This window comes from Panthera uncia, chromosome C2 (genome assembly GCF_023721935.1).
Source record: "Panthera uncia isolate 11264 chromosome C2, Puncia_PCG_1.0, whole genome shotgun sequence".
Classification (NCBI taxonomy): Eukaryota; Metazoa; Chordata; class Mammalia; order Carnivora; family Felidae; genus Panthera; species Panthera uncia.
In genome coordinates, this window is record NC_064810.1 from 89,105,443 (window position 1) to 89,132,677 (window position 27,235).

Consider the following 27,235-nt stretch of genomic DNA (forward strand, 5'->3'; position numbering starts at 1 on the left):
CTATCCCCACAATTTCCTAACATGAATTTGCCTGGCTTTTTGCTTCTAAAATTCTAGGAAAGTGCTTATCTATCAGTAATTAATTCCCATAACCATATATTTTGATATTTCAGTGAAGTTTGTGATGTACATTTTTATTTATAATATATACATATACTAACATGTAGAGGATCTTATTTAAAGATTGTTGGAAAACTCAGAGTCATTTTTGTATCATATCGGCCTTCCTGACATTATCACTCTAGATCATTCTTCCCTCTCCAAATTTCAGGAAGTAATAAAATATTATGTAATATCTTGTGCCATTAAAAAAAAGATGGTTTGAACTAGGAATTAAAGTATGCAGTTTTGAACAGACATAATATATGATTTTACGCCTATAATATATTCAACCAATAGATTTACTATGTGTTTTAAACCAAATGGGAAGATTTTTCAAAAAAACAAAACAAAACCCTTATGCCTTTAATTAAAGGTATATTTTCAATCAAAAGCATCAGCACTTTACATATGAATCTAAAATGAAACCTGACATAAAAATCCACATTCAAGAGGTTTAGCATTCAGACAGAAGTATGTGCAGTAAATTCTTCTAGATGGTATGATGGACTTTCTTTTCCTAGCACTGTTGCTAAAATATTTTAATAATTTCAATTAGTATATTGGCAATGATAAGGGTAAATCTCTGCAGTTGACTTAGATTAAATATCCATGTAAAACGAATCCAAGTTTGACAGTTCCTTTTGTATCTAGCTTATCACTATCAATGGGGTGTTAACTTGCAGGGAGTGTTTCCAACAGTCTATCTACATCTATGAGCAAAATAAAGTTCTAATTGCAACTAGTAAATATATTCTTAGTTGAAAAGTTAAACTCTTCCAAAATGACACTGTGAGAACTTTCCCAGGTGGAAGGAAGTGTGCATTCACTCCATCTGGAATATAGACCTGCTGCTTAAAAGGATGCAACAAAAACAGAATCTAATCTTTAGAGAAGTTACATTAGAAAATGGTAGTTCCTATCTCTTAAATACTTCATATGTTTCCCTGCATATATAGATGGAATGTACAGCTCGGAATAGGAAAAGAACGTGAGTTTTCCAGTCATGGATTCCTACCCTCCAGTCTAAGTTCTGCCACCTATTAAAGTGTAAAATTGAAAAGTAATTAATCACTGAGGTCTTCATTTACCCATATGTACAGTTAATACCTTTAAATACAGTTGTGAAAAGCACTGAATTTAAATGAAGTCACGTAAATATATCATCTGGTACAATGCAGTCACCTTCTCATTAGAACAGCATACTTAAATTGGACTTTTCAAAAGGAACACTATTAAGCAAAAAACGTAGAAAGCTGCAAATCCATCAAAAATTTGGCACACTGTGTATAAGTTTCTATTTTCAAAATTACTCTGGTTAGGGTTTGGCTAATTACACACTGACTAACATTCCTTTTGTCCCCTTGAACTTTAACACCATAAGATGATTAGACTCAGATACTCAACCAGCTAGTATGAAACAGTTTTAGAGCTGAAAATACAGTTAGGCTTGGGATGTCTCTCTGATATATTAACCAGATACATTCATTAGTTTATTCACTCATTCAACACACAATTTTTTGAGAAACATCTAGCATGTATCAAAGATCTGACATAGTGCTAAAAGCAGAAGATACAGTAGCAAAAAAAATAACATCTCTTCCTTTAGGATTTTATCATCTAGTAGGGTGATCACATACTAAATTATATTACACAAATATATCAAATTATGAACGGTCATATTTGTTAAGAAAAAAGGGGTTATTTACCCTTTACCAGCATGTTCTTTGGAATCAGGGAAATATTATCTAAGGAAGTAATAATATGTGATCTGGAGATCAAATAGATTTGTGTAAGAACAAGGGTAGGGGGAGGAATACTCAGGTAGAATAAACTGGAATTAATAAATGTCCTGAATAGGAGGGCACATGGCAAATTTCAGAAGGTAAAAGAAGACAATAAGTAAAAAATGAGGTAGACAAATGTAGATTATTAGGGGATTTGTAAGTAATACTAAGCATCTTGGGCTTTATGTCAGTGGTAAATGTCTTTATGTTATTGAGAACCCATGAAGCGTTTTAAGCATGGATTGATACAATCAAGTTTGTGTAAGAAAAAAATCATTTTAACTGTTAAAAGAAAGATAGACTGAAAGAAAGAAGATTGGATGAAGATACATCTATATTTGGAAATATGGGTCATTTTACTAAGTTAACATATTACTTCCAATTTTTCAAATCTCTCCTGTATTGGTTTTAAGTCCACAGCCTTGCTATAACCTTAGGAATTTCAGAAAAGATACAATAAATTAGGAACTATGTCTTGATGATCACCTCACAATACAATTTGTCTGCATCAGATACTTTAGTCAAAATATGGATATGTGACAGAGAAGAGTTAAAATTGTATTTGATCAAATCAAATCAAACACAAACTTCTGCTTGCAGAATAGTAACGGATGAATATAGTAAAATATTAGCATCGGTGTTTTTATACCCTTGGGTTTTATCGAGCATACTGGAAGTTTTTTGGGGGTTTTGGGTTTTTTTTTGTTTTTTTTCATACTGGAAGTCTTATTTTGCACATTTATGGGTGTGTTTTGCTGAGCTGCCCTAAGGATGCAAACAGCATTTGTTGATTAAAATTAGGTCCAGTTAATAGCAGTTAGCATACCTCAGTGTCTCTGGAATTGAGGATGGGTGAGAAGGTGAGGGGAGCTGGTAAATAAGAGGATTAATCAAATTATTTGGGTTGCACCATTGAGGTTCGAAGATGAAAGAAGTAGATTTCCTGTTAATAGAAGGTGAAGTTCTCCATTAGTCTGTGTGTGTACATTGTTAGGGTTCTATTTTTATCTCTCCCAATTATAAAAGTTCTATTTGAATTTTTTCACATTTGCTTAGTCATTTTTACACGATTTGCCTAAACTGCTTTCTTGTCAAAAGCTGTTAAAAGCTTTGGAGTTGAAGAATACATTTGCAAAAGGGATTTTCAAAAGCCTTACGAAGGCAAAAATTATTTATAATTATACCACAAAGAGAAATGTAGACCTTGCTGTTGAATAAAGTCAACAATGACTAAATTCTGTTTAACTGATGCATAAAAAGAACTTTATGGTAAATCTGTTTTTTTATGTTTTTCCTTATATATACTCACCCTACAGAAATTGAATGATTGCTGACATTTATAGTATAGTACAAATTTTATTAAAATATGAAGCAATTTTTTCATGTAGATGCATTTTTATTAATATTCATTATTTAAGACTAAAAATAAAATAACCTTAAAATGGTTCACATCACATAAGTATAGTCTGGTGGATACCAGACTTGCAGTGATGAATTATAGAAAAAAATAATGACTTTTGGGAATTTTGTTATTATTATTTTATTCCTAAAATGTTTATTCATAATTACTATGTTTTACTAAGAATAACTAAAAAAGTACTAACATATTTTGTTGATGCCTAGGCATAGTACTTAGTGTTCAATCTTCATATTTTAGTATTAAAATATGTCATAACTTTACATTGGTTAAGATTTTAGCTCTTAAATATGCATAAAGATGCCATATGGGTAGAGGTACATATAAAACAAGTGTCCTCAAGACACTTGACTTCCATCTGGCTAAAATTTGTCATAATATATGGATTTTGTTAGAAGGAGACATTACCCTGCTGTGAGCCAGAAAATGGTTGTAAAGTATACACAAATTCCTCATATTTACATTGCAAATGTTGCCCCATAACATGTAAATGGAATGACTGGCACCACTGTATTCAGTGGTCCTGGTAAAAGAACTCCACACTTGTGTATAAATGGAAAGGTTATTTGAAACTTTACTTTTTTGTAAATACACACACAAAAAACAAAACTTTATTGTTGAGAATCTTAAGATCTTCTTGAAAACATTAAGAGAGTAAATTACTTCTATATGAATACAGCATATTCTTTATCAAGCTCTTTGGATGCATATTCAGAGAAACTGCTTGAGTTTTCTCCTTATACATCTTCAATCAGTAAGCATCTCTTTACACATAATGAAATTGGAATATGGTCTTTGATTTCACATTTTATTTCTACCACCATTGCACTCTACCTGCTTTCTATTACCTGGAAAACTTTCCCAGTGCTAACTTATCTTTACTGCCACCATTTCAAAAGGTGGAGGTAACTTTAGCCAGTAAAAAACATATAAGCGCTGGGGAGCCGTTTGGCAAATAAACTGAAATAAAGAGTAACAAATAGCAGGTGTTCCATATTATAGCTCTTAGGATTTCCTGAGGGTTTATTTCTTAGATCATCACCCTGACCCATTCTTCTCAATTAAGTGAATATCGTTTTTTCAGAATCATCTTCAAGAGCATGGAAAGAATAACTATGTCCAATGGAATAAATATAACTCTAAATATGTGAAAATTATGCGCCCACTTTACCTGTTCTAACTTGTGAAATCTCTTGACGTTAGTTCACTTTCACTTGACTTAGTGAATACTTTGTGGCAAGTATAATTATTTTAATTTTAATTTTAATTTTAATTTTAATTTTACAGATGAATAGCTGAAGTGATTCTCTTAACGTCATAGGTTGGGCCAAGATTTCAGCCCCAGAATGTCTGTTTCAGAGCCCATGCCATTAAGCACTGAGTGCCCCTGCTTTACTGGTTAATTTTGTGGTGCTGTTTTAAATAGAAGGGAATTGCTCCCTGTTAAAACAAAACACAGGAGTTCACATAGCTCACTAATATTCTGAAATTTGACCATGTAATCTCTGACTAATAGAATAGTATTCAAAGTTTGCAATTCAAAATACTGCCATGTACTTACTATATTTCACCTTCTTTTATTATACTATTATGCTATTTTGAGTATTTGGGGAAACATCTTTATTTCCACTTAACAACTATAATAATCTATAGCCTATTATCTAAAATATTCAAATAATTCAAATAAATCACTATGATTTAAGAGACTTATTTTAGTTTGTTGAAAATATATTAATACATGTTCATTATAATTTTTAATAACAAATATACAGAGAAAAATAATTTCAAAACCATCTGTGTCTCCATCACAGATGTATATTCAGAACAAAATGTGATGGAAACATCAATCCTTTACCCCCCACCCACTCCCAAACACAGAAAATTCATTATGAAATTCTCTTATATTAAGGGTAAAAAGGAGAATAAATGGTCTTTTGATCTCTGCAAAATTGTTTGACCTATGCAAGTTTCTTAACCTCTTTGTATACCATCTTAAAAGTACGAAGTTCTTCTAGATGATCTTTAATGATAATGTTTCCTTACTGGATGAAAAATATAATATAATATGGACTAGGATATAGTGTAGCCATTGAAAATCATTGGCACTGGTTTTGAGTAGGAAATTCATATTATAAATACAGTACTTTAAAATAAAATACTTATAGGAAGATAGATGATCTTACTTACAAATATGCTACCAAATTAAAACCTGGTAAATATAAAACATGAATTTTTCATATCTATAGTCTTATATATGGAATCAATTGTAAAAACACAAACAACACAAATAAATAACTGCAGCATTCTATCAAACACTTGAGTTACAGTTTACAATAAGCACTCTTGTTCACATGGACCTACAGGTAAATTGTAAACAATGTGGAGTCTAACATTTTACAATTAAAATGAAAAATACTTTAAAATCATTTATGGGAAACTAATATTTATTACATAAATCATGATTTTAAACTAAATGTTAAGAGGTATGTCTATGAAAAATGGATATTCCAAAAATGAAGTATAAAATATAAACATATATTGTTCCTTTTCTTATCCTAATCTATAATTTATCTGCATGTTGTTATAGGTTATTGCTATAACACCATGGCTATATTTGCTTCTCTCACACTTTTTTTTCAACCATAGCTTCCCCCCGCCCCTTCCCGACACACAAAAAAGAATATATTTAAAAGTAAACTATCAATGCTTTACCTTAAATCAGATAAATAACCCAAGAGAACTGATTAAACAATTTATAACATTAGGTTTCTATGGACTTAGAATTACAGATGGAATTATCCCATTTGATATTAGAAATGGGATGCATAGTATATGATTTTTAAGTCTCCCCAGATATATTTTCTACATTGAAAAAGTAATACTTTAAACTCTTTTTGTAGGATAGAGAGGGCAGTACTAGGGATGACATATTATCACAGAAGTAAGCCTCTCAACCCTCAATATTTATCTGATGTCAAAGGCTGCAGGTTCAATGCATCATACATTTATGTGATCAAGTAAATTGCTAGAAGCAAATTTGACATTAAGATGATAAACATGGCTATTAACAGAAATCAGGGTCTACAGTAATCAGATCCAGTAAGCTAATTAATCTTAGCTCTGTCACAAAGATTCCTTGAGACTGGAATGATAACATAAAGCATCAGCAGCACATTTCAAACAATATGGCCTTCCATCTTCTATGTGATATACATAAGCTGGACAGGGCCATGGTGACTGGGATTAAATGTTCTTCATTTTAGAGTCTATTCTGGGAATCTGGATAGGAATGCATTATTAGGCTGTCCCTTTCAGACAGTCAGAATTGTAAAATCATCAAAGTAACTGACTGTTATCATAAACAGGATCAGTTTTTAAAGTTATTAATGACTTTAAGCAGAAAAAGTAAAGAAACAAATCATGTCTGGTCCGGACTGAAATGGTCTCTGCAGATCATGCTGAGATTATAGTGTGCAGAGTGGTAGCATTCTTTCTGTACCAACCAACACAGTCCAAATGGGGAATTTATTTATTTATTTATTTGTTTGTTTGTTTATTTATTTATTTATTTTTGAGACAGAGAGAGACAGAGCATGAACAGGGGAGGGGCAGAGAGAGAGGGAGACACAGAATCTGAAACAGGCTCCAGGCTCTGAGCGGTCAGCACAGAGCCCGACGCACGGACCATGAGATCATGACCTGAGCCGAAGTCGGACGCTTAACCGACCAAGCCACCCAGGCGCCCCCCAAATGGGGAATTTATAGCCAGTGCTACATACACACTAGTCAACTTCATAAAGGAAGATAATCCATCCACCTACACAACTCTCTCTTTATACTAAAGATTACTACCTCACATAATTTGATTGAAAATGGATAAATACATTTTCTTAACAAAACATATAAAAATGGTCTTTTGATTTTTAAAAATAAAGACCCGTGTGAAACTGATGCATTTCTGGTACAGAGTTTTAAAAATCTTCCATAAATTGAATAAAAATTCCAACATCTTATCTTTTACTAGAATGAATGAAATGATTTCATAAATGTTGAGGCATTTGTTTCCAGAAAGGGCAGATTTCTTGGTTTCTTAGATCACAACCAATGTGTAGTAACATTCTATGTCTTCTTATTTTTTGTTTAAAAGTTTTCTAACCATGGGCCAGAGTAAAAGGAAAGGTAGATAGCTAGTATCCAACATATACTAATAAACTTCATACTTTTCAGTGGATTGTCAAAGATTATAATAAATAACTGCCCATGCATACTTATCAAGAAATGCTATATAAAACATTAGATATTCTAAATATTCTAGAAGTTTGGAGGCAACCATCTTTGAAAGGCTTTTCTAGTATTTAATCAGCCTTATTTTATAAAATTATTTATGTGTAACCTGAATATATTTTGCTACAAGTTAAGACTTTTATTTTATTTTATTTATTTTATTTTAATGTTTATTTTTGAGAGAGAGAGAGAGAGAGAGAGAGAGAGAGAGAGAGAGAGAGACCATACGCATGAGTGAAGGAGGGGCAGAGAGAGGGAGACACAGAATCTGAAGCAGGCTCCAGGCTCTGGGCTGACAGCACAGAGCCCAATCCGGGGCTTAAACCCACAAAACTGTGAGATCATGACCTGAGCTGAAGTTGAATGCTTAACCACACAGGTGACCCTAAGACCATATTTTATAGCTTTAACCTTTACAAAGATTAGAATAACTCCTAATTTTATAACACATGAAACTCCTTCCTATGTTTGAACTCATTTTAACTTTCTCCTCAGTCTTCTTTTCTTTAGATTAAATATACTCCCAATTAAATAATTCATCACATTTTCCTGATCCACCAATCATTTTGAATCCATTCCTCAATTTCTTCTATCCATTTTAAAATAGAGCAATTCCAACTGAACCTGATACTCTACTAATTAACAATGCTTGAGGCAGGTTATTTTTCTATTTTTTTCATATCTTTCTCTAGCTAAGATTAACTAAATTTGTGTTTGTTTTCAATGTTATTTTCCTGATATTTTCTCGTCTTTGGCATTCTTGAGACAAACTATTCATATACCCCTGTAACTGAAATTTCTCTGGGATTCTGTGACATGAAAGCAGTAAGAGAATGTAATTACATAGGATCATCATCTGAAAAAAACAAACAAAAAAAACTGTGTGCCTACTCATTAAGATCAAAACTCAGATACATATTTATAAAATATGTTTAAATTAAAAGAAACAAAAAAATACGTCACTGATTCTTCCTCCAAAAATATATCTTATAGGCCTAGTTAGTACAATAAAACAGTCCTGTCATTTTCAACTTCTTAATTAGAAACTGTTCCTTTCTGTGAGGATCTCCTTAACAGCCAACAAAAATCCATACAATACTGGAAGATGTTCCCACCCGCCCAGCAGGCACTTCTCACTTTTCCATTGAACATTCCATATGCATCCATCAAGTCATTACAATATTCCACATATCTGTCAATCTTTGCCAGGCTATCACATACAAGCATGCACCCTAAGACGATTCTTATGAAAAATTCATAAACATTTTCAAGTTACAAATTCTTCTCATTCAAAATAAGATTTAATGGCAACAGTTTTCCGAAGAAGTTAATGAGAACTCTTCTCTATTAATAAATGAGCTCAGATATGCAAGTGCCCTATGATTTCACCAGGCACTCTAGTTGGGAATATATTCAACACCAATTCACGTCCAGGTTTCTTTTGTTTAGGTGCCTAAGGCTATGTCTTCCTGGCTGTCAGTAATCTGATAAAAATATCAAAATTCAGTCAATGTGGATGAAGAATGATTTAACTGTAATGACCATATCCAACCCACTGGTTGATTTTTACCATACTTTGCAGGGAGAATATCAAGTGATATTTTTTACCCCTTAAATCAAGTCAGATTTGGGACAGCTAACCTGGTAAATTGAATCATCTGATTAGTATGCCTGGTTGACAAAGGGCAGAAACTGAAAGACTCTCCACATAAATGGGAAATCTTGTCCAAATGGCAAGCATGTCTGTAATCACTCAATCTGCTCTCATTGGAGGAGGAAGAAGCTAAATTAAAGCTAGAACAGATGCATTTTCAGGCACTTGTTGAGAATCCTGGTTAAGTCTGCCCTCACCCCCTCCCAGCTTTTTATTCTGAATTTTTTTAAGATTTCAATAGAAATGAAAATAGACCACGACTAATACTTACATACTAATCACTTGACTTCTCCAGATGTTAATCATTTTCCCCACATTTGCTTTATCTTTCGTATCTTTCTCATTCTGAACCATTTGCAACTAATCTAAAACATCTTTTTTAGCTGTAAAGAACGATGATTGAAGCAACGGTGGTGCTAATAACTGAAAGAAGGCATCTTAAAGTAAAGGTTCTTCCATTAATACAGATAATTTAATGAGCTATGGGGATCAGATAGCACACAGGGTTTGGGGTAGCCCAAACTGCCCTAGCTTTCCTGGATAATATCATGCGTGGCATCAGGTAAGCCTCAAATTTTCAAAGACTTTGTTACTGTAAAGCAGTGACAATTCCTACACATCACAGTTATTTTGTAAAGATTTGGAGTGTTTACATGAAATAATGTATCTGAAAATTACAATCACAAGGGATATCATTCACATAGATACATTTTAAGAATCTCCAGTGAAAACAGGAATTGTTGCTTTATCACAGTTACAACACAACAACAATAATGGGCATTTATGGAACATTTACTAAAGGCCAGGTGATATAAAGACAACACTAAGATACTGATTTCACAAGGAAGAAAATTAAGTCTTAAAGATGTTAAGGGATAATAGACTGACTCATAGCAATTCAGTGGCAGAATAGTGACTCAAACCTATATAATTGAACAGATTCTATACTCTGGCCATGGGATGTGAGTTAGGAAATTTATTCGAAGTAGCAAACAAACAACTGATACAAACACCACTAAGGCCAAAATAGGGAAGAATTCAAATCTGTCTTTAGCCACCTCTTCTACACTAGCCCCATTACCCCAGATACAGTATTCCTACCCTTTTGCCTATGCTAAGGGTATGAAATTAGTGTTAAACTGATATCAATTACCTTTCAATAAAATATTTATAAATTATGTATAGTAATATCTTAACAAATTACTCATTAAGTATATGAAATAGTAACTTTTAATTTCTAGCATTTAACTGATATAATTTATGCTAAAGAGGCCTTCCCCAAACCTCTCAAATTACATGAACATGGTCTCATATTCTGCCCATTTGTAAAGTGCCATCTGCATACATGTGTTTCCCAGTTACAGGGCAAAGGGCTTTAGAATTGCACTTTCTAATCAATCAGAATTTTAAGCAAGTTCAAATTAATTGAGAAACAAAATTATTTCTTGGCTTATTAGTTGCCAGATCCATATGTGATCTTATTTTTAAAACAGATTGTATTGGGGTACCTGGGTGGCCTAGTCCGTTAAGCATCTGACTCTTGATTCCGGCTCAGTTTACGATCTCACGGTTTGTGAGTTCAAGCCACCATGGTTTGTGAGTTCAAGCCCCGCGTTGGGCTCTGCCCTGACAGCATGGAGCCTGCTTGGGATTCTCTCTCTGCCCCTTCCTGGCTCTTGTGCACACACACACTCTCTCTCTCTCTCTCTCTCAAAAATAAATAAGCATTAAAAAAAGTATATATACATATATATATGTATATATATATATATATATACACACGTATATATACATATATATATACATATATATATATGTATATATATATAATAGATTCTACCTATTTTCTGATTAAAACACACAAATGATAAAGCTAAGCAAAATAAAAGAAAAAACTCTACATATTTAGTAAGTCATACTAGGTATTTTGTAAAATCCCAAGAAAACTATTTGTATACATGTTTGCTAATCATCACATAAAAAATACCATTTATAGCCATGTTTCACTTCATTATTTCCAACAGATTACTCTATTTGGCTCAGACATCTGTGTTTCCAATTTAGCATAAAACACTCTGTCATTTAGCTTTGCTAAGAAGGTTAGACAATAAAGAATCCAGAATATTATAGATAATTTTGAAATTTCATAAATTAAATTATTTTTTGTGATCCCATCAATAAATCTTCTGATCCAACCAGACTCACATCAAAACATGTTGAAATAAGGACTATAAATAATAAAACATACAGAATATGTCAGCACATATAATAACACAGGAAGCCAAAGTGGGCTGATTTGCTTCATTTGTTTACTATTCAAAATTAAAAACAAAAATTTAATCCAGGAACATGTGTGAAAGGTTTAGATAATTTCCTACAGAGTCACATAACACTCAGTAGTAAAGGATGTGAAATAGGTACAAAAATGCTTGTCTACTTGTAATACCATAGTAACTTGGGAGAAAAGCCAATTCCCATTTTAAACTCTAGATATTATAAATTTATTTTTTACTAGTTCTTTCTTAAGGAATCCTTCAGCTTGCAAAATTTACAAAACTGAGTTTGATGCCACTCAAAATATAAGGTGAAGAAAAGTGTTAACACTGTTCTTTTCTTAGCAGAACTGAAATTAAATTTTAGATATTATCACAGATGTTTTAATATCCATAATGCCATCACCAAGTTGTAATATTGTTCAGTTATAGATATGTTACTATTTAAAGGCAAATAAATTGTATTAGAACAATCATTAATTTGGATATTGGATGTCAAGTAAGCATAGCAAGTTACAACTGTAAGGGATTCTTTTGCATTTCAATGACTGATTTTATATATGATGGAATTTTATCCTAAGATTGCTTGAAAAATTCTTAGTGTGAGAATCATAAAATAAGTTTGATCTAAATAATTTATTTGCTTATAACAAAACAGGCCTGATAGGTAAGGATAGTAATTTTAATAACCTAATAGATTTAGATAAAAACAAAAAGAACACTATAATTGAACATTTAAGAATGAACATGATCTTGTGGAAGAATCTCCTGATAGCCCTTGCTCAATTATGAATACTAGTCCAAATTGAACTCTTCTATTATACTGCATATGTTTCTGGGATTATAGAGACTCTAATTTTTCTAAATTTCCAATATAAACTTGTTAAAATGTGGAATTATTCCAAAATGAATGAACTATTAGTGTTGTAAGAGCATTAAAAAATTTAGTTGTTGGATGACTATAATATTCAAATAATGCACTTATTATTAATTTAAGAAAATTCAAGGGGCACCTGGATGGCTCAGTCAGTTAAGTGTCCAACTCTTGATTTTGGCTCAGGTCATGATCTCACAGTTTGTCCCAGCTGACATTGTGGAACCTGCTTGAGATTCTCTCCTTCTCCCTCTGCCCCTCCTCTGCTTGTGTGTGTGCTCTCTCTCTCTCTCTCTCTCTGTCTCTGTCTCTCTTTCTCTCTCTCTCTCAAAATAAATAAATAAACTTAAAATAAGAGAATTCATAAGAAATTTATTATACTAAATGAGATTACTAGGTGTAATCTAAAATGCAATACAAGAGAAATTATACCAAAAAAATTACATAAAGACTGAGTAAAATTTGGAAATCCAACTCTAGTAAATAAAAATAACTTTCATTTTATCTGTAATAGAAAGGCTTTTTTCAAACTACACATTATTAAAACCACAAAAGCTTTATTTTTAACTATAATATATATTGGGCTATAAAACCTTCCCAACAGCTTTTGCATAAACACGGTAAATATATATTTTCAGTTAAAAAGCAATTTAATGAATATTTATGAGAGTAATAAATTAACTTCTATGTTAATAATTACTTATTAAAATAATATTTTATTGACTGTATATTATTTTCAAAGTTCAAGTGAGAATAATTTAAGCTTGCAAAGCTGGGTTAAGGTTTTATAGCTTATTAAAGGTTAATTTGTTATAAAAACAGGAAGTCTATTGAATTCAAAACCAGCTACAATACATTGTGTAGCTGTAATTTTAATTACATAAATTTTAGGGAGAGGTATTTTTTTTTGCCAAACAAATATTAATTTTTTCAATGATATTTCTCTCCTAGAAGTAATTTAACTCTGTCTCCACATATATTAGAGCAACAGCAAATGAGTAATATCCAAGCTGCTGCCTAGGATTCTTTAGCAATGGGTTCCTCAGCAAGATAATAAATTAATTTATTTTTATTAAGAGAAAGAGAGATGGAGAGAAAGAGGAGAGATAAGAGCCAAATAGACAGTAATTAATAATTAGACTTTTTTAAAAAGTGGCTTTTTAAAAACTTTGTTAAGTTTAGAGCCAAGGATTTATTTACTTTTTAATTCTTTAATTTTGTTAACACCCTATATGAAATTTCAACACAGAAATGAAAAGAACTGTGTCAAAATCTCAAGGTCAACGTCAGCTGCAGGATAGTCTAAATTCAAATATGTAAGAAACTCTTCAACATCATAATAATTCCTAAAATAATCTAAACTCGCTACTGACGTACTGAGCCTTACTTAGAACTAACAAAGCAGGGATTATACGATTTAGTGAATAACGTGGGACTTGAACTCACAACTCTGAGATCAAGACCTGAACTGAGATGAAGAGCCAGATGTTTAACCAACTGAGCCACCCACACACACCAGATCCTAGACGTTTGACCGCATGGAATAGTGACCATTAAGGAAATGGAACACAAATCGAAAATGCAGTACATAGTAAAATATTTTGGTGTGATTAAATAAAATATTAGCTTACTTTCAAATTGTGCTTAGTATGTTCTAGACATTGTGTTGAATATTTACATGCATTATTTCAATTAATTTCAACAATAACCTTATGACTTATGCAATTTCATTAAGTTTTTGGAGCCATACATGATTAAATTCATAATAAATTTAAACTTTGTACATGTTTATGCTACTTCTCTGTAAATATAATTTTAATTTTCAAAATATTATTCTCATTTAATGCAATTCTATCACATCAAAAAAAGTTTGTGCATAAAAATGAACACTGAAGAATGTAAAAATTGAAAGTATGTACTATCCTGTTAGGTCATTGTTTATATTCATCCTTAACAGTCACTTTATATTTATTTTAACATTCATTTCTCCACTTATTTGTATCTGTCTTATTCCACACAAAAACATTAAAGAGGCAAGTTTAAGTTTTGTGTTTGAGATTCAAATTATGCTACATGGTATCTAGATAATTCTTACTGCTAAATAATGCAAAAGCTCAATCTTGAGAGATAATATTTCTCTAATTGATTTATCCAATAAGTATATTATTATCTTCAGTTCAAATCTGCAAGTTTGAGACAGCTGCCATTTTCCCATTACTGAATTCATCTCCCTACTCATTAGAATCTCATTTGGATTTTAAGGGCTTAATAAAAATAAGTAATATTTATTAAGAATTATAATGCATTTTCAAATTTGATGCTCACACAGCTTAAGAGTTGGGATTATTTTTATCACAACTATAAAGATTTTTTAGAAAAGAAAGAAAGAGAAAAACAAACAAAACCTCTAAGACTTCAGAGGTGTTAGATAATATCCTAAAGTCACATAACCATCAAGAAGAGCTATAGGAGGGGCGCCTGGGTGGCTCAGTGGGTTGGGCGTCTGACTTCGGCTCAGGTCATGATCTCACGGTCCGTGAGTTCGAGCCCCACGTCGGGCTCTGTGCTGACCGCTCAGAGCCTGGAGCCTGTTTCAGATTCTGTGTCTCCCTCTCTCTCTGATCCTCCCCTGTTCATGCTCTGTCTCTCTCTGTTTCAAAAATAAATAAACGTTAAAAAAAAAAAAATTAAAAAAAAAAAAAAAAAAAAAAAAGAAGAGCTATAGGACTTGAGCCTGTTTCCACCACCCTTGCATCCTGTCATACTGTGTTTCATGATTTAAAACAAGTTACCAGGGCGTCTGGATGGTTCAGTCGGTTGAGCATCTGACTTCTGTTCAGGTCATCAGGTCATGATCTGCTGTTCCTCATTTCAATCCCCACATCAGCCTGTCTGCTGTCAGCACGGAGCCTGCTTTGGATCCGCTGGCCCCCCTCTGTCTACCTCTCCCTGGCTCACACTCTCTCCTCACACTCTCTCTCAAAAATAAATAAAGATTTAAATTGTAAATAAAAATAAAAATAACAAATAAAATGATTTGCCTATTGAACATGGAGCAAATAGGGCAGATAGGAAAGACAAGGACACCTATCTCTAGCAGGAGAAAAAAAGAGTTGTCAACCATACAGAGGAGGAGAGGGAAAAACTGGAATGTTTAAAAAGTAGCTCAGGATTACCACAAAGTCATGTTATTGCCATAATAGACATCTATATTGGTGAGCCCAAATAATTGCCAAAAGTTAAAATATATCTAAAGCTTACTCTTGCAGATTTTAGAGTAATACATTATATATAAAGTATTTCTGAAACATGCGTAACTTTAGGGAATGAACTAGAAGAAATCAGTTGTTTTTTTCCTTGATTTTTCCCTCGCTCCCTCCTTGTCCATGACTTCTGTTTTTCCCATTCTTTATTTCTTGCTTTTCTTAATTTATGCCATAACCTTTAGTTATAAGAAACAACATGCTTTCTACCTTGTGGTGCCAAACATACGTGAATACATGGGTATTATTTCTGTTAACCATATAACAAGATATACGCAAAAATCTAATACATGATGTCACTTGTTATGATTTTTTAATATTCAAATGATCAGTAAATTTAATTAAACTATATTATCACATAGGTAAAATACAGACATGGTTTCTAAATTTTGGGATTCATTCACTATAGACTTTGAAGATTTGTAGATATACCTTCATTTAGTTATTTTTTTAATGTTTATTTATTTTGAGAGTGAGAGTGAGAAAGCATGAGGTGAGGAGGGGCAGAGAGCCAGGAGACAGAGAATCCTAAGCAGGCTCCCTGCTCTCAGTGCAGAGGCCTACTGCAACTGCTGGGCTCCATCTCAGGAACCATAAGATCATGACCTGAGCCAAAATCAAGAGTCAGGACATTTAACCGACCGAGCCACCCAGGTGTCCACACTCATTTGGTTTTAAGCCACTAAAAATACTTTAATATTAGGAATTAGAATATTAGGATCTGAAGCATTCGATTAATTGTTCTTTTATTTATTTTTTTTATTTTCTTAATGTTATTTATTTTTGAGAGAGACAGAGAGAGACTGAGCACGAGCAGGGGAGGCGAAGTGAGAGGGGGAGACAGAATCCAAAGTAGAATCCAGGCTCTGAGCTGTCAGCACAGAGCCCGACATGGGGCTCAAACTCGAGAACCATGAGATCATGACCTGAGCCAAAGTCAGATGCTTAACTGACTGAGCCTCCCAAGCAGCCCAGTTATTCTGGTTTTAAACTCGCTTTCTTAAAGTCTGATTGCTAAATGGCAGAATAATGACACACTCCGAAGTTTTTTCATTATAACTTATGATTGAAGTTGTATTCCAACAAAAACTACTTAACTTTTGTAGATACGGTAATATTTAGTCTAAGTTATTTAGAAAAATAACTAAAATCAATCAGTGGAAAATGGAAAGCGTTCTGCTTAAAAAACAAAAACAAAAACGAAAAACCCCAGTAGATTTAGCTTTTAAATGCATTAAACCATTGTTTTCTGATTTTGTGTTCTAGTCCTGACCATGTTTTCTGTGCTCAACAGAGCAGCTCTGGGGTCTTATAATCACAAAATATGCAGCACTGTTCTTTTGTAATTACTTCTGAGAACTGGGTTGAAGTGCCTCATTAAATCAGTCAGTGAGCAAGTATACCCTTTGTAAGTATCAAGATAGTGTTTGCTTTTATTTTCTTAAAATATTTTCAAAAATTATCTTAAGAAAAAAGCAGGTTTGCTTCCATATACAAAACTACACCTGAAAACACCATGCAACAATGCTGATTTAAATATTTTTTCATCTGAAATATTCATATAGTGCCACATAAATAGATCTGCTAGGATCATTAATACCAGAAAAAATTATAATGCATTAAAATCCAATGAAGGAGGGTTTTTTTGGGGCACCTGGGTGTCTCAGTCAGTTAAGTGTCCAACTTCAGCTCAGGTCATGACCTCCCAGTTTGTGAGTTCGAGCCCCGCGTCGGGCTCTGTGCTGACAACTCAGAGCTTGGAGCCTGTTTCAGATTCTGTGTTTCCCTCTCTGTCTCTGCCCCTCCCCTGCTCATGCTGTCTCTTTCTCTTTCAAAAATAAATACACATTTAAAAAAATTAAAAATAAAAGGGGGTTTTCTCTTTTTTCCTATTTTTCCAGCCTTATTGCCACACCACACATAAGATTGTACCGATGTGGACCACACGCACACAAGATATACCATGAATATTTTATCTCTGGAAACTATTGAATCCTTTTACATTGTTATATTATTGTACTAGGCAACACATATTTTTGATGCTATTAATTAAATGCGTATTTTAATTTTAGGAAATAAGAAATTAAATTTTAGGTTTGCCAACTTAAACTTCTACCACTTGAAATAAATGCTGTTAATTATTAACTAGAAGAAAAATAATTCTTTTTAAATGTAGTTAAAATAGGGATTGAATTAATGTCATCAGAAAAAAAAAGGATACTGGAATAAATGGAACAAAGTATAGTTCAGCAAATCTGAAAAGCATTCGTATACTTCATGTGAAGTTATTTTCAACTATAGTGTTTCTCAGCATTTACTTTACCTAAACTAGAAGATTTCTTATTGATCATCCAATTGTCCATTTGTTGAATATTGATTGGTAAATCACTAATATCTATAGATTTTTCTAAATCTCCAACTCAACAATTTAAATTTGATTATTTTGTAGGTTAAGTAAACAGTATGAAGCTTACTTTTCTTTAAATAATGCTCCTCATTCCTAATCTGTGGGAAACACTCTACTCAAAAGTATAAACACCTGACAGTTGTTTCCTACCTCTCATTTCCCTCCAGGCTCTTCTGTGGGGTCTACCTGTCTGTGTAAGGATGCCTTAGGAACTTAAGTGGTAGTTGGTCAAGTTTCACACTTGGCCAAACAATGTGCAATTCATATTAAAATATAAATCTTATCGGATGAATAGAAAGGAAAATGATTCATTTGTAGGAAATTACAAAATCATTTGGATTCCTGAATCGTTAAAACTCTGATCATAAGGATAAAAATGTAAACAAGGAAAATTTAAAAACAGATATCTTTTTTAAGAGACTTTTTTAAAAGTTTATTTATGTATTTATTTATTTATTTAAGTTTATTTATTTTGAGACAGAGAGAGCACACATACACGCACCCGCACACACATGCACATGCGTGTGCAAGCTAGGGAGAGGCAGAGAGGGATGGACAGAATCCCAAGCAAGCTCAGCACTGCGAGCACAGAGCCCAACATGGAACTCGATCTAACAGAGATCATGACCTAAGCTGAAACCAAGAATCATATGTTTAATCCACCGAGCCGCCCAGGCACTCCTAGCGTTTATTTATTTTTGAGATAGAAAGAGAAAGAGAGAGAGCAGGGGGAAGGGGGCAGGGAGAGAGGGAGAGAGGGAATCCCAAACAGGCTCCACGGCTCAGTGTGTAGCCCGACACGGGGCTCCATCTCACAATCATGAGATCATGACCTGAGCCTAAACCAAGAGTCAGTTGCTTAGCAGCCTGAGCAACCTACGAGCCCCTAAAAACAGATATTATACTGTGTAACAGTGAGTACTAGATATGTGGTGTATGCTACTCCATTTATAAAAAACTGCAATGGCATTTGTGGATTTTTATGTGTAATTTCACCATGCAAAAAAGGCATAAGTATATGTATTTATCTGTAATTTCACTGCATACACATTTGACTCCTATAAGACGGGAGGCTGATACCTGGTGTAGACCTAGACAATGGCCCAGCCTCCATGTTCCAGCAGGATTTATACAATTTCTAGTTGTCATGCAGTATACAGTAATTTATTATTGCTTTTGTGAAAATGGCTCTAAAAAGAAAGCCAAATGCTTTTATTGCATTTATAAAATAAATTTCATACTAGAGTGCTACTCAGCAATTTGGGAATATGTGAGGGTCTTCAGATGGGCTTTACTATGTTTCAGATTGTCACTGAGAGAAATCTAAGTGAATCCATTATGACATATAAAATAATATTCTGTCTTAAAGCTTAAAGAAGTAAAGCACTTTCCTATAAAATAAACTGCTAAAATACAAAACTAAAGTAAACCTAATGCCTTTTCTCTAAGGTTTAAGCTTAAGGGAACTAGCACGAGCTAGACCTGGAGAATTGGGTTCGCTCTTCCCTGCAGTAATAAAATATGGATGTCAAGGCATATATCTAAAAGCTATTTGCATTTCATACTTTCTGCTACACCGTGTAGGGATTTTCTCATCAAACCCTTCATGGAGGCTAAATCAACACATACATAGTATTTATGATAAAACTAATAAGATCTCCTTGGCCACTGATTCTTTTTCTACTCATTTTTTAGGAGATAACATCACAATTAAGTTCCCTTTTTGCTCTATCTCAGATGCAGAGAATCCCTCACATATTTATTATTGAACTTGATTTAGTAACTACTACACAAGTAAGAACAGATTAACTTTTCTCTTCACTCCTTCCGCTGCATGTACCCAGTCCAGATGCTTATTTGGAATCATGATTAGCAGTAGTGATGCACAAAACAGTCAAGTGGTTCTCTGCCTTTTTCAACCCAGCTGTATTACTGTATTAACACACTTTCCACTTTCAGTCCCAGAATATATTTGATGGACCAGTTAAGCAAGCTCAGCTGTTACCATGCTGCACAACTTTATCTAATCAATGCTTACTTTTGCTTTACTAGGTGACTGTATATTAATGTACTATCAATGATTCCCTCAGATATCTGGGATAATCCACAGAAAACAGAGATGGCTAGAGTGGAATTTAAAAGGTTAAAGAAAGGATGCCCTGTCTTCTGCCTAGAAGATAATGCTAAGTTTGTGGTAAGGCTCTGTCTGGAGGGGGATTCTGCATAGATCTCTTGTTAAATCTACTCATGGGCCTATAAGGAAAATGATCAGGGGAAATATACCAGGCTCTTAATAATTGTGTCCCATTCTAGATAAACCACTAATTCACTACTTTGTAGATATGGCCAATGGTTTCATAATGTAAATATTCTCTGGAGAAGTCAAATACAAAGAAACCTTGCTCTGTGTTAACTCATAATCTACTGGTGAGGATTTTGAATATTTGCCCTATAAATACTTAGGAAACTTTGTGAATGCCTTATCTAACTTGAATTTTTAAAGGCTTTTTTTGCTTGTTTTGCTTATACAATATATACACAATCACTATAGAACATTTAGAAATTCAGGAAAATATGAAAAAGTAGAAATCATTCATAATTTCACCAATTCAATTCATATAATTGGCCCCTACCACACACAGCATTTTAGTCATATAGATCACTGGTATATTGAACAAGCAGGATTTATATACCAGAGGCAATGCTACTCTGTTTCCTATTGCCCACTCAAAACATACCTAGAGAAGATCCCCAGACTGCTAGATGAAGACTTCTGATAATTGGTAATTTAAAAAGTCTTATAATCAGTTTGAGTCACTTGTCTTAAATAATTAGAATACATAGTCTCACATCATGATCAAAACTCCACCCTTGACTTAAAATTTCATCTTCTTGCCCTCTGCCAGCTCAGGTCTGTTGTTGAGGAAGGAGTTACTCTGTATTCTTTCTTTCCTCATGCACTAATGATACTTATCTATAAATTGAAGGTAATAAGAGTCCCTGCTTCAATAATATGATTATTATGAAGATTAATGTGATAGTACTTAAAAAGCTTAGAAAAATATCTAGCCCATATTACTAACAATGGGAAAATATAAAGAAGTAGAAATCATCCATAATTCCATTAACCCAATTTATATAATTGGCCCCTAGAGACTGGAGTAAATAACACTGGATAGCTGTGAGCCTTTTTGGGTCAAAGGAAGGTACATCAGAACACGGGGGGCTGGGGGGTGTGGGCAGGCAAAACATTTCTTGGCCAGGAGAAAATAATCCACTCCTGCTAGTCTAGCCCAGACCAGAGAACTTCAGATTTGACCAGGCTAAAGTCAAGTAGCTTAACAAAAATATTTAATTCCTTATACTCTTCTATTTCATTAGAAAATATACCAGTTTAGATTAGTTTTGCTCTTTGGGTAGTTTTTAGGTCAATATGAATTTGTGTTACCTCTCTACTGCTCTATTCTACGTTTTCAAGAGTTGCTATAAACATCAGCACGTTCTCCAGACCAGATGGACTACACAGGCAGCTACTTTGATTTATTTTTTAAAGAGCCAATAATAGACACCATTTCTAGGTCCCAGGCAAATATATGCATGTATATATAACTATATCTATCTATAGATATAGATAGATATTGATATTGCATAAATATATAAAGACATATATTTTTCTGCTCCAAGGTCTGGAGACACAGGCCAATCCCAACACAGACACTCCTTTCCTGCTCATTTATTAGATGCTGAGCGTCAAACTCATCTCTTACTCACAGGTTTCTCAGGTGAGTCAGCCACCAGCCTACCATGTTCCCCATATTGCAGAGGACACACATTAAGCCCTCCACATGGTTCCATTGAAGCCTTCATCACTAGGCTTGCAATGGAACTTAAATTTCTCCAAAATTTCTATTCATAAAATCTTCTTTCCCCACCATCCTCCAAACCTTTTATACCACAGATGTAAGAGGTTCAACAATAGACTGACATGGTTTTAATGTTTTCCTTTGACACATTGGTGTTGGGTAGGTCACGTTGAAACACCCACTCATATATATATTATTATTTGATTAGCTAGTTAGCTATATCTATCTACCAAAGTACTCTAACAACACACATACACTTACTTACACATTAAAGACTCATAATGTGACATGAAACTGCTTGGATGTAAATCCTTATTGTTTCATCTAACTAGCTGTTTGAGCCAGTTGCTTATTCTTTTCCTACCTCAGTTACCTCTCCTGTAAATTGAAGATAATAATGGTCCCTACCTCAACAACATGATTATTGTGAAGACTAAAAAACAACAACAACAACACTTAGAAAAGTATTTATCCCATATTACTAACATGCTATCTTTAGATGTAACAATAATATAATTATTATTATAATTATTATAAATGTCCTCTCTATAACTTGTTTGACTTAAGAGGATGCTCACATGCTGTTCAATATTCTTCTTTACCTTGTAATTATACAGTATTCAGCTATACAAATGTAGCATCATTTTCAATACTAAACTGGACATATATAACATTTCTAAAATCTGTCACATCATTGATGATCTTTATTGTCTGTTTTTTCCACTTTATAATATATTGATTAAACGGAATCATTGGATCAAAATATGATTAAGTCACTTAATACATATTGACAAATTACATTGCTAAAAAACTAATATCACATTGACACACACACACACACACACACACATATATATATATATATATATATGTATCAAACAATGTATTTTCAAGACTACTTTAAAATCTGGCCAATTATCTACTATCAGGCATTGATTTAAGTATAAGAGCATCCATAGAAGATAATGACAAAGAAGCATACCTGTTCTCTTGTTTCCTTACAGAGTATACAAACAGATTTCTGGAAACTTTTTTTGGCTCTAGGAAGCAAAAATCTTTAAGGGTTTTATAAAGAGAAACCCAATATATCTTCAGAACCAGAGAGTGTCGGTGCCACAACTACACTGACCATTCTTTTTAAATAGAAAAGGGAAATGAAGTAAGAATGAGCAGTAGTGGCTGTCTATCGTGGTGGTTCATTATGAGATACTTAGATAGAGCTGCTTTAATTATGTAAATGCATCTATTGGATAAGTGTTAATAAACTCCTATTTAAATAAAATAAATCAAAATTCTATTTCTCCTTAGCATATTATATTTTAATTAAATTCTTGAGCACGGTCAGTAACTGTGAAGTTATACAGTTGACAAAATCAATCTTTAAGGAGTATAAATCTTCTGGATACTTGTCTAACACAAAGCACATAGTAATTAGTCAGTTTTGATAATAGTTTCACATATGTCCTAGGAAGAGGACACTCTGGCTTTCAATTTTAGCATTCTACTACATCAGTATTATTGTGAAGAGTATGCCAATTTTATCAAGGTCCCACAAACTCATCAATACCTGGCTTAAAGTATCTTCTGTCTCAAGTAATTAATAATGACATCAACTATTTTTCTTAAAGATTTTAATTTAAAATATTCTATTTTGGAAAGTCATCTTCATGTGATACTCTCTGACTCTGTGTGCTTCTCCTTCTCCCTCTTTCTCTGTCTCTGCCTCTGTCTCTCTCTCCACTCACAGAGGCATGTAACTTCAACAAAACAAAATAAAATGTTCACCCCACCAGCAACAGCCATTGGACCAACCTTATAAAGTAATGGCAATTTTCCTAATTTCAGGAGTGCAATCTTATTCGTTGTATTTTTCATTTTTTGTATCCTTTTTAAGTCATCTGCATTTCCATAACTCACATCAATGACTTCAGCCTGAAAGAGAAGAAAAGACAAAAAAAGTCTTGTAGGAAGAATTCTAGCAAACTGTCCATTTAGTGTGACAAAATCATTCACAATAATTTGAAATAGTCAAAGGAGAACTATTTGCACTCTTACCTTGACCTAATCACCACAAACATGATCTTTCTATTTTTCTGTCAGGGTACAATTCTTCTGGTAACTTGAGAAAAAGTTTTAGAGTCATTTGAACCTTGCCCTCTCCCTTCTAGATAAGTTACAAACCCAATTAATCCCCTAGTGGATGACCAAGTTTGGTATATTGTATATTTATGTTTCTGAAATTTGAATCATTTTACAAAATACTACAAGATTAATTTCTTTAAATCTCAACAACAATTACACCATCCTTCGACTTGAGAACAATGTAAAGGCTTTCAATTCTTTTCCAAACTAAAAAAAGCCCATCACGTACAGCTGTTCAGGTGGTGCACATATTCAGTTGTGAATGACAACTCCTTGGGTTATGCAAGATACAACCTGTACAACCAACCACATGTGCCAGTCTGGCATTCAAAGATTTTAGAACATGATCCCAAACTACAATTTCAGTCATATTTCCCACTCCCATCCATATAGTTGTCTTATATTCTATATCAATATTTCTTATTTTTAAGAATCCCCTTTAATTACTGCTAAAATTTTATACCTTTCTAAGATTCTAATGGAATTCTCTAACATAGCTGCCCCTTTCCTTCTCCTTGAAAAGTACCACACCGAGGGTTCTATCAAACACATATTCTTATGAGCCAAGATGATTCCTTTCCGGTTTGGTTTCAATAATTTTTATTATTAAAATAGTAGTTGTTATGCTTTCCAGTGATAAAATTATATGAAATGTGCTGTTTCAAACTACAGCATATATACACTGAGGCATTAAGGAGCTAACATTAGGCATTAAGGTGGCAAACAATGAGAACAGAGTTGGGAGAATCCAGACCTCTAAATTCCCACTCTTCTCAACTGGAGCTAATTACTTTTACCAGTTTTATGCAAAGGGCCTCCATAGAACACTCGTGTGAAGAAACAATTCTGTGTTTAGAAGAACATGTGAATACCACCAAGATACCAGCAGATCTGTTAGAGGAAACATTTCCAGCATGAAATATTCCCTTGGCCCTTTCATTTGCATCTGTCAAAGCTTTACTGACACATTACAGCCCATTTCAAATGTTACCTACCTGATGAACTGTATTTCCCTGTTGCCCAAGTAAATGTGCCTTCTCTACTTTGAACCTGACTCTCTTGAGGACATCACTGGACTACATATACATATGTAGATAGATAGGTATATGTAGATAGATATATGTAGATAGATAGAGAGATAGATAGATAGATAGATAAGATATTGTTTTTCTTCAGCGAAGGGCCCATCATGCACGTTTCTCAGCCCTCATCCAGGTGTCCACCATACACTGTTAACTGTCTTAAACTGAAACGATTACAGTTCATACAATATCTCTAAAAAGTAAAGCTGTATTTTCAAATGGATTTCCTAAGAAAATACAGTTGTTAACACTTCTGTCAGAATGGCTTTGGGTTATAATTTTATTTCTATACAATGTGATTAAATCAGTGCCTTATTAATACAATTTTTGAGTTTGCTTATACCATTATAATATAAATAACTGTTGATTTATTATTTTAAAAGCCTGATTAAATACATGATCACATAATATTAATAATCACATTGGAAAAATGAGAGAATTCATATTATTCATTTCAAAATTTCAAGCTACCTACTAATTATCTGTGATTCACTGATACCATATTAAAATAGGGATATCCCTCTCTTGGTTATATTAATGAACATATTTTTCATATCTAGTAGAGATTGGAGGAAAAGCACGCTGGTCTGGGAGGGTGTAGGCTAGACTTTGAACTTTTTGTTTGTATACATACCAGAAAGGTGTGACAGTTACAAAAATACCACTTCTGTAAAAGACATTTTATATCATTGGAAAATAGTGAAAGCTTGCCTCAATAATGGCAATTTTAATTAAAGAGCTCTTTCATTATCTTTCTTTAAATAGCATATCAATAGAGTCAAGCATTTTAACATTAAGAGGCTTTTGTTTCTTTTTTTCACAAAAATAGTCCTCCACACAGCATCATTATATCAATTTATTTTGGCTTATGCACTTTGAGCCAATTTATTTTGACTTATGCATTAAAAATCAACAATTACAGAAATCAGTGTTCTCATGGTTTAACAGGTAATAATAAAAATGTATCTATTGCCTTCAAAGGATGCCTCTGAATCAGGTCCTTTCTAAAAGTCTTTCCTATTTACCTTTAAGCAAACTGAAAAATCACAGTTGCAAGAAAGCAACTGAATTTTCTGAGACACAAATCAATATACAATGATATGACAAAATGTCAAGCCACTTCTTTCCACACATTCTTGTTGCCACAATGAACCTTTTCTTATTGTATGTATTCTGTCACACTAGAAAATCATCCACTCAACCGGTTGGGGTACAGTGTTTAATTTATGTCCAAATACCAAGAATTTAGTTACATCTGACTAATCCCTTTGGAAAATATCAAATGAGCAAGAATCTATGCACTTGTTGAACTATTCATTCGTGTGCACCAATTTTTCCACTGAGGACTTCCCTGACATATAGGAGAAGGTAATGGAGAGGTTACAGAGTAAAACAAAACTAGTTCCATTTTGTTTTAAAATTTTTTAACTAGGGAGAGATATACAAAAGTCTACACATTAATTTTTATTTAAATTCTATACATTAATTTTTGACTAAGAACAAAGAACTTAAAACAGCAACAACAACTGGGGAAACTGGGCGCCTCAGTCGGTTAAGCGTCCAATTTCAGCTGGGGTCATGATCTCACAGTTCGTGAGCCTGAGCCCCGCGTCGGGCTCTATGCTGACAGCTTGGAGCCTGGAGCCTGCTTTGGATTCTGTGTCTCCCTCTCTCTCTAGCCCCTCCCCCACTCACGCTCTGTCTCTCTCTCTCTCTCTCTCTCTCTCTCAAAAATAAATAAACATTAAAAAAAAAAAGCAGCAACAACTAAAACAAAAAACCAAAAACAAATATTTTATACTTTATTAAAATATTATAGTATTGAAATGACAGCAGGGGGAATGGGCCATATAGAAGCAGCTAAGAGAATAAGTGGCACAGTTTAGAAATAAATACTAATATTAAAATACGATTATATTTTGTAGTAAAATATGTGATTAGAAGGAATCATAGCAGATAATTAGCAATAACAAAAATCAAAGCATTAAAAATTGATATTCTGTTACATCGGTGATTTTACGGCTCTACGCAAAAAAAAAAATAAATAAAAATGGAGAAAATATCCTGAGCAGAAGCATCAGAAGGGAATA

General features: G+C 33.3%; 1 protein-coding gene across 8 annotated transcripts in view; it reads right to left on the reverse strand.

The window, feature by feature from the left end:
• The window catches only part of NAALADL2 (N-acetylated alpha-linked acidic dipeptidase like 2), a 1,336,058-nt gene that overhangs the window by 515,416 nt on the left and 793,407 nt on the right, over positions 1 to 27,235 (reverse strand). For all 8 annotated transcript variants that reach the window (XM_049629585.1, XM_049629587.1, XM_049629586.1 and 5 more), the window contains one exon: positions 23,734 to 23,853. In XM_049629585.1, the coding sequence (XP_049485542.1) occupies positions 23,734 to 23,853 (120 nt within the window). The remainder of the gene's footprint in view (positions 1 to 23,733; positions 23,854 to 27,235) is intronic.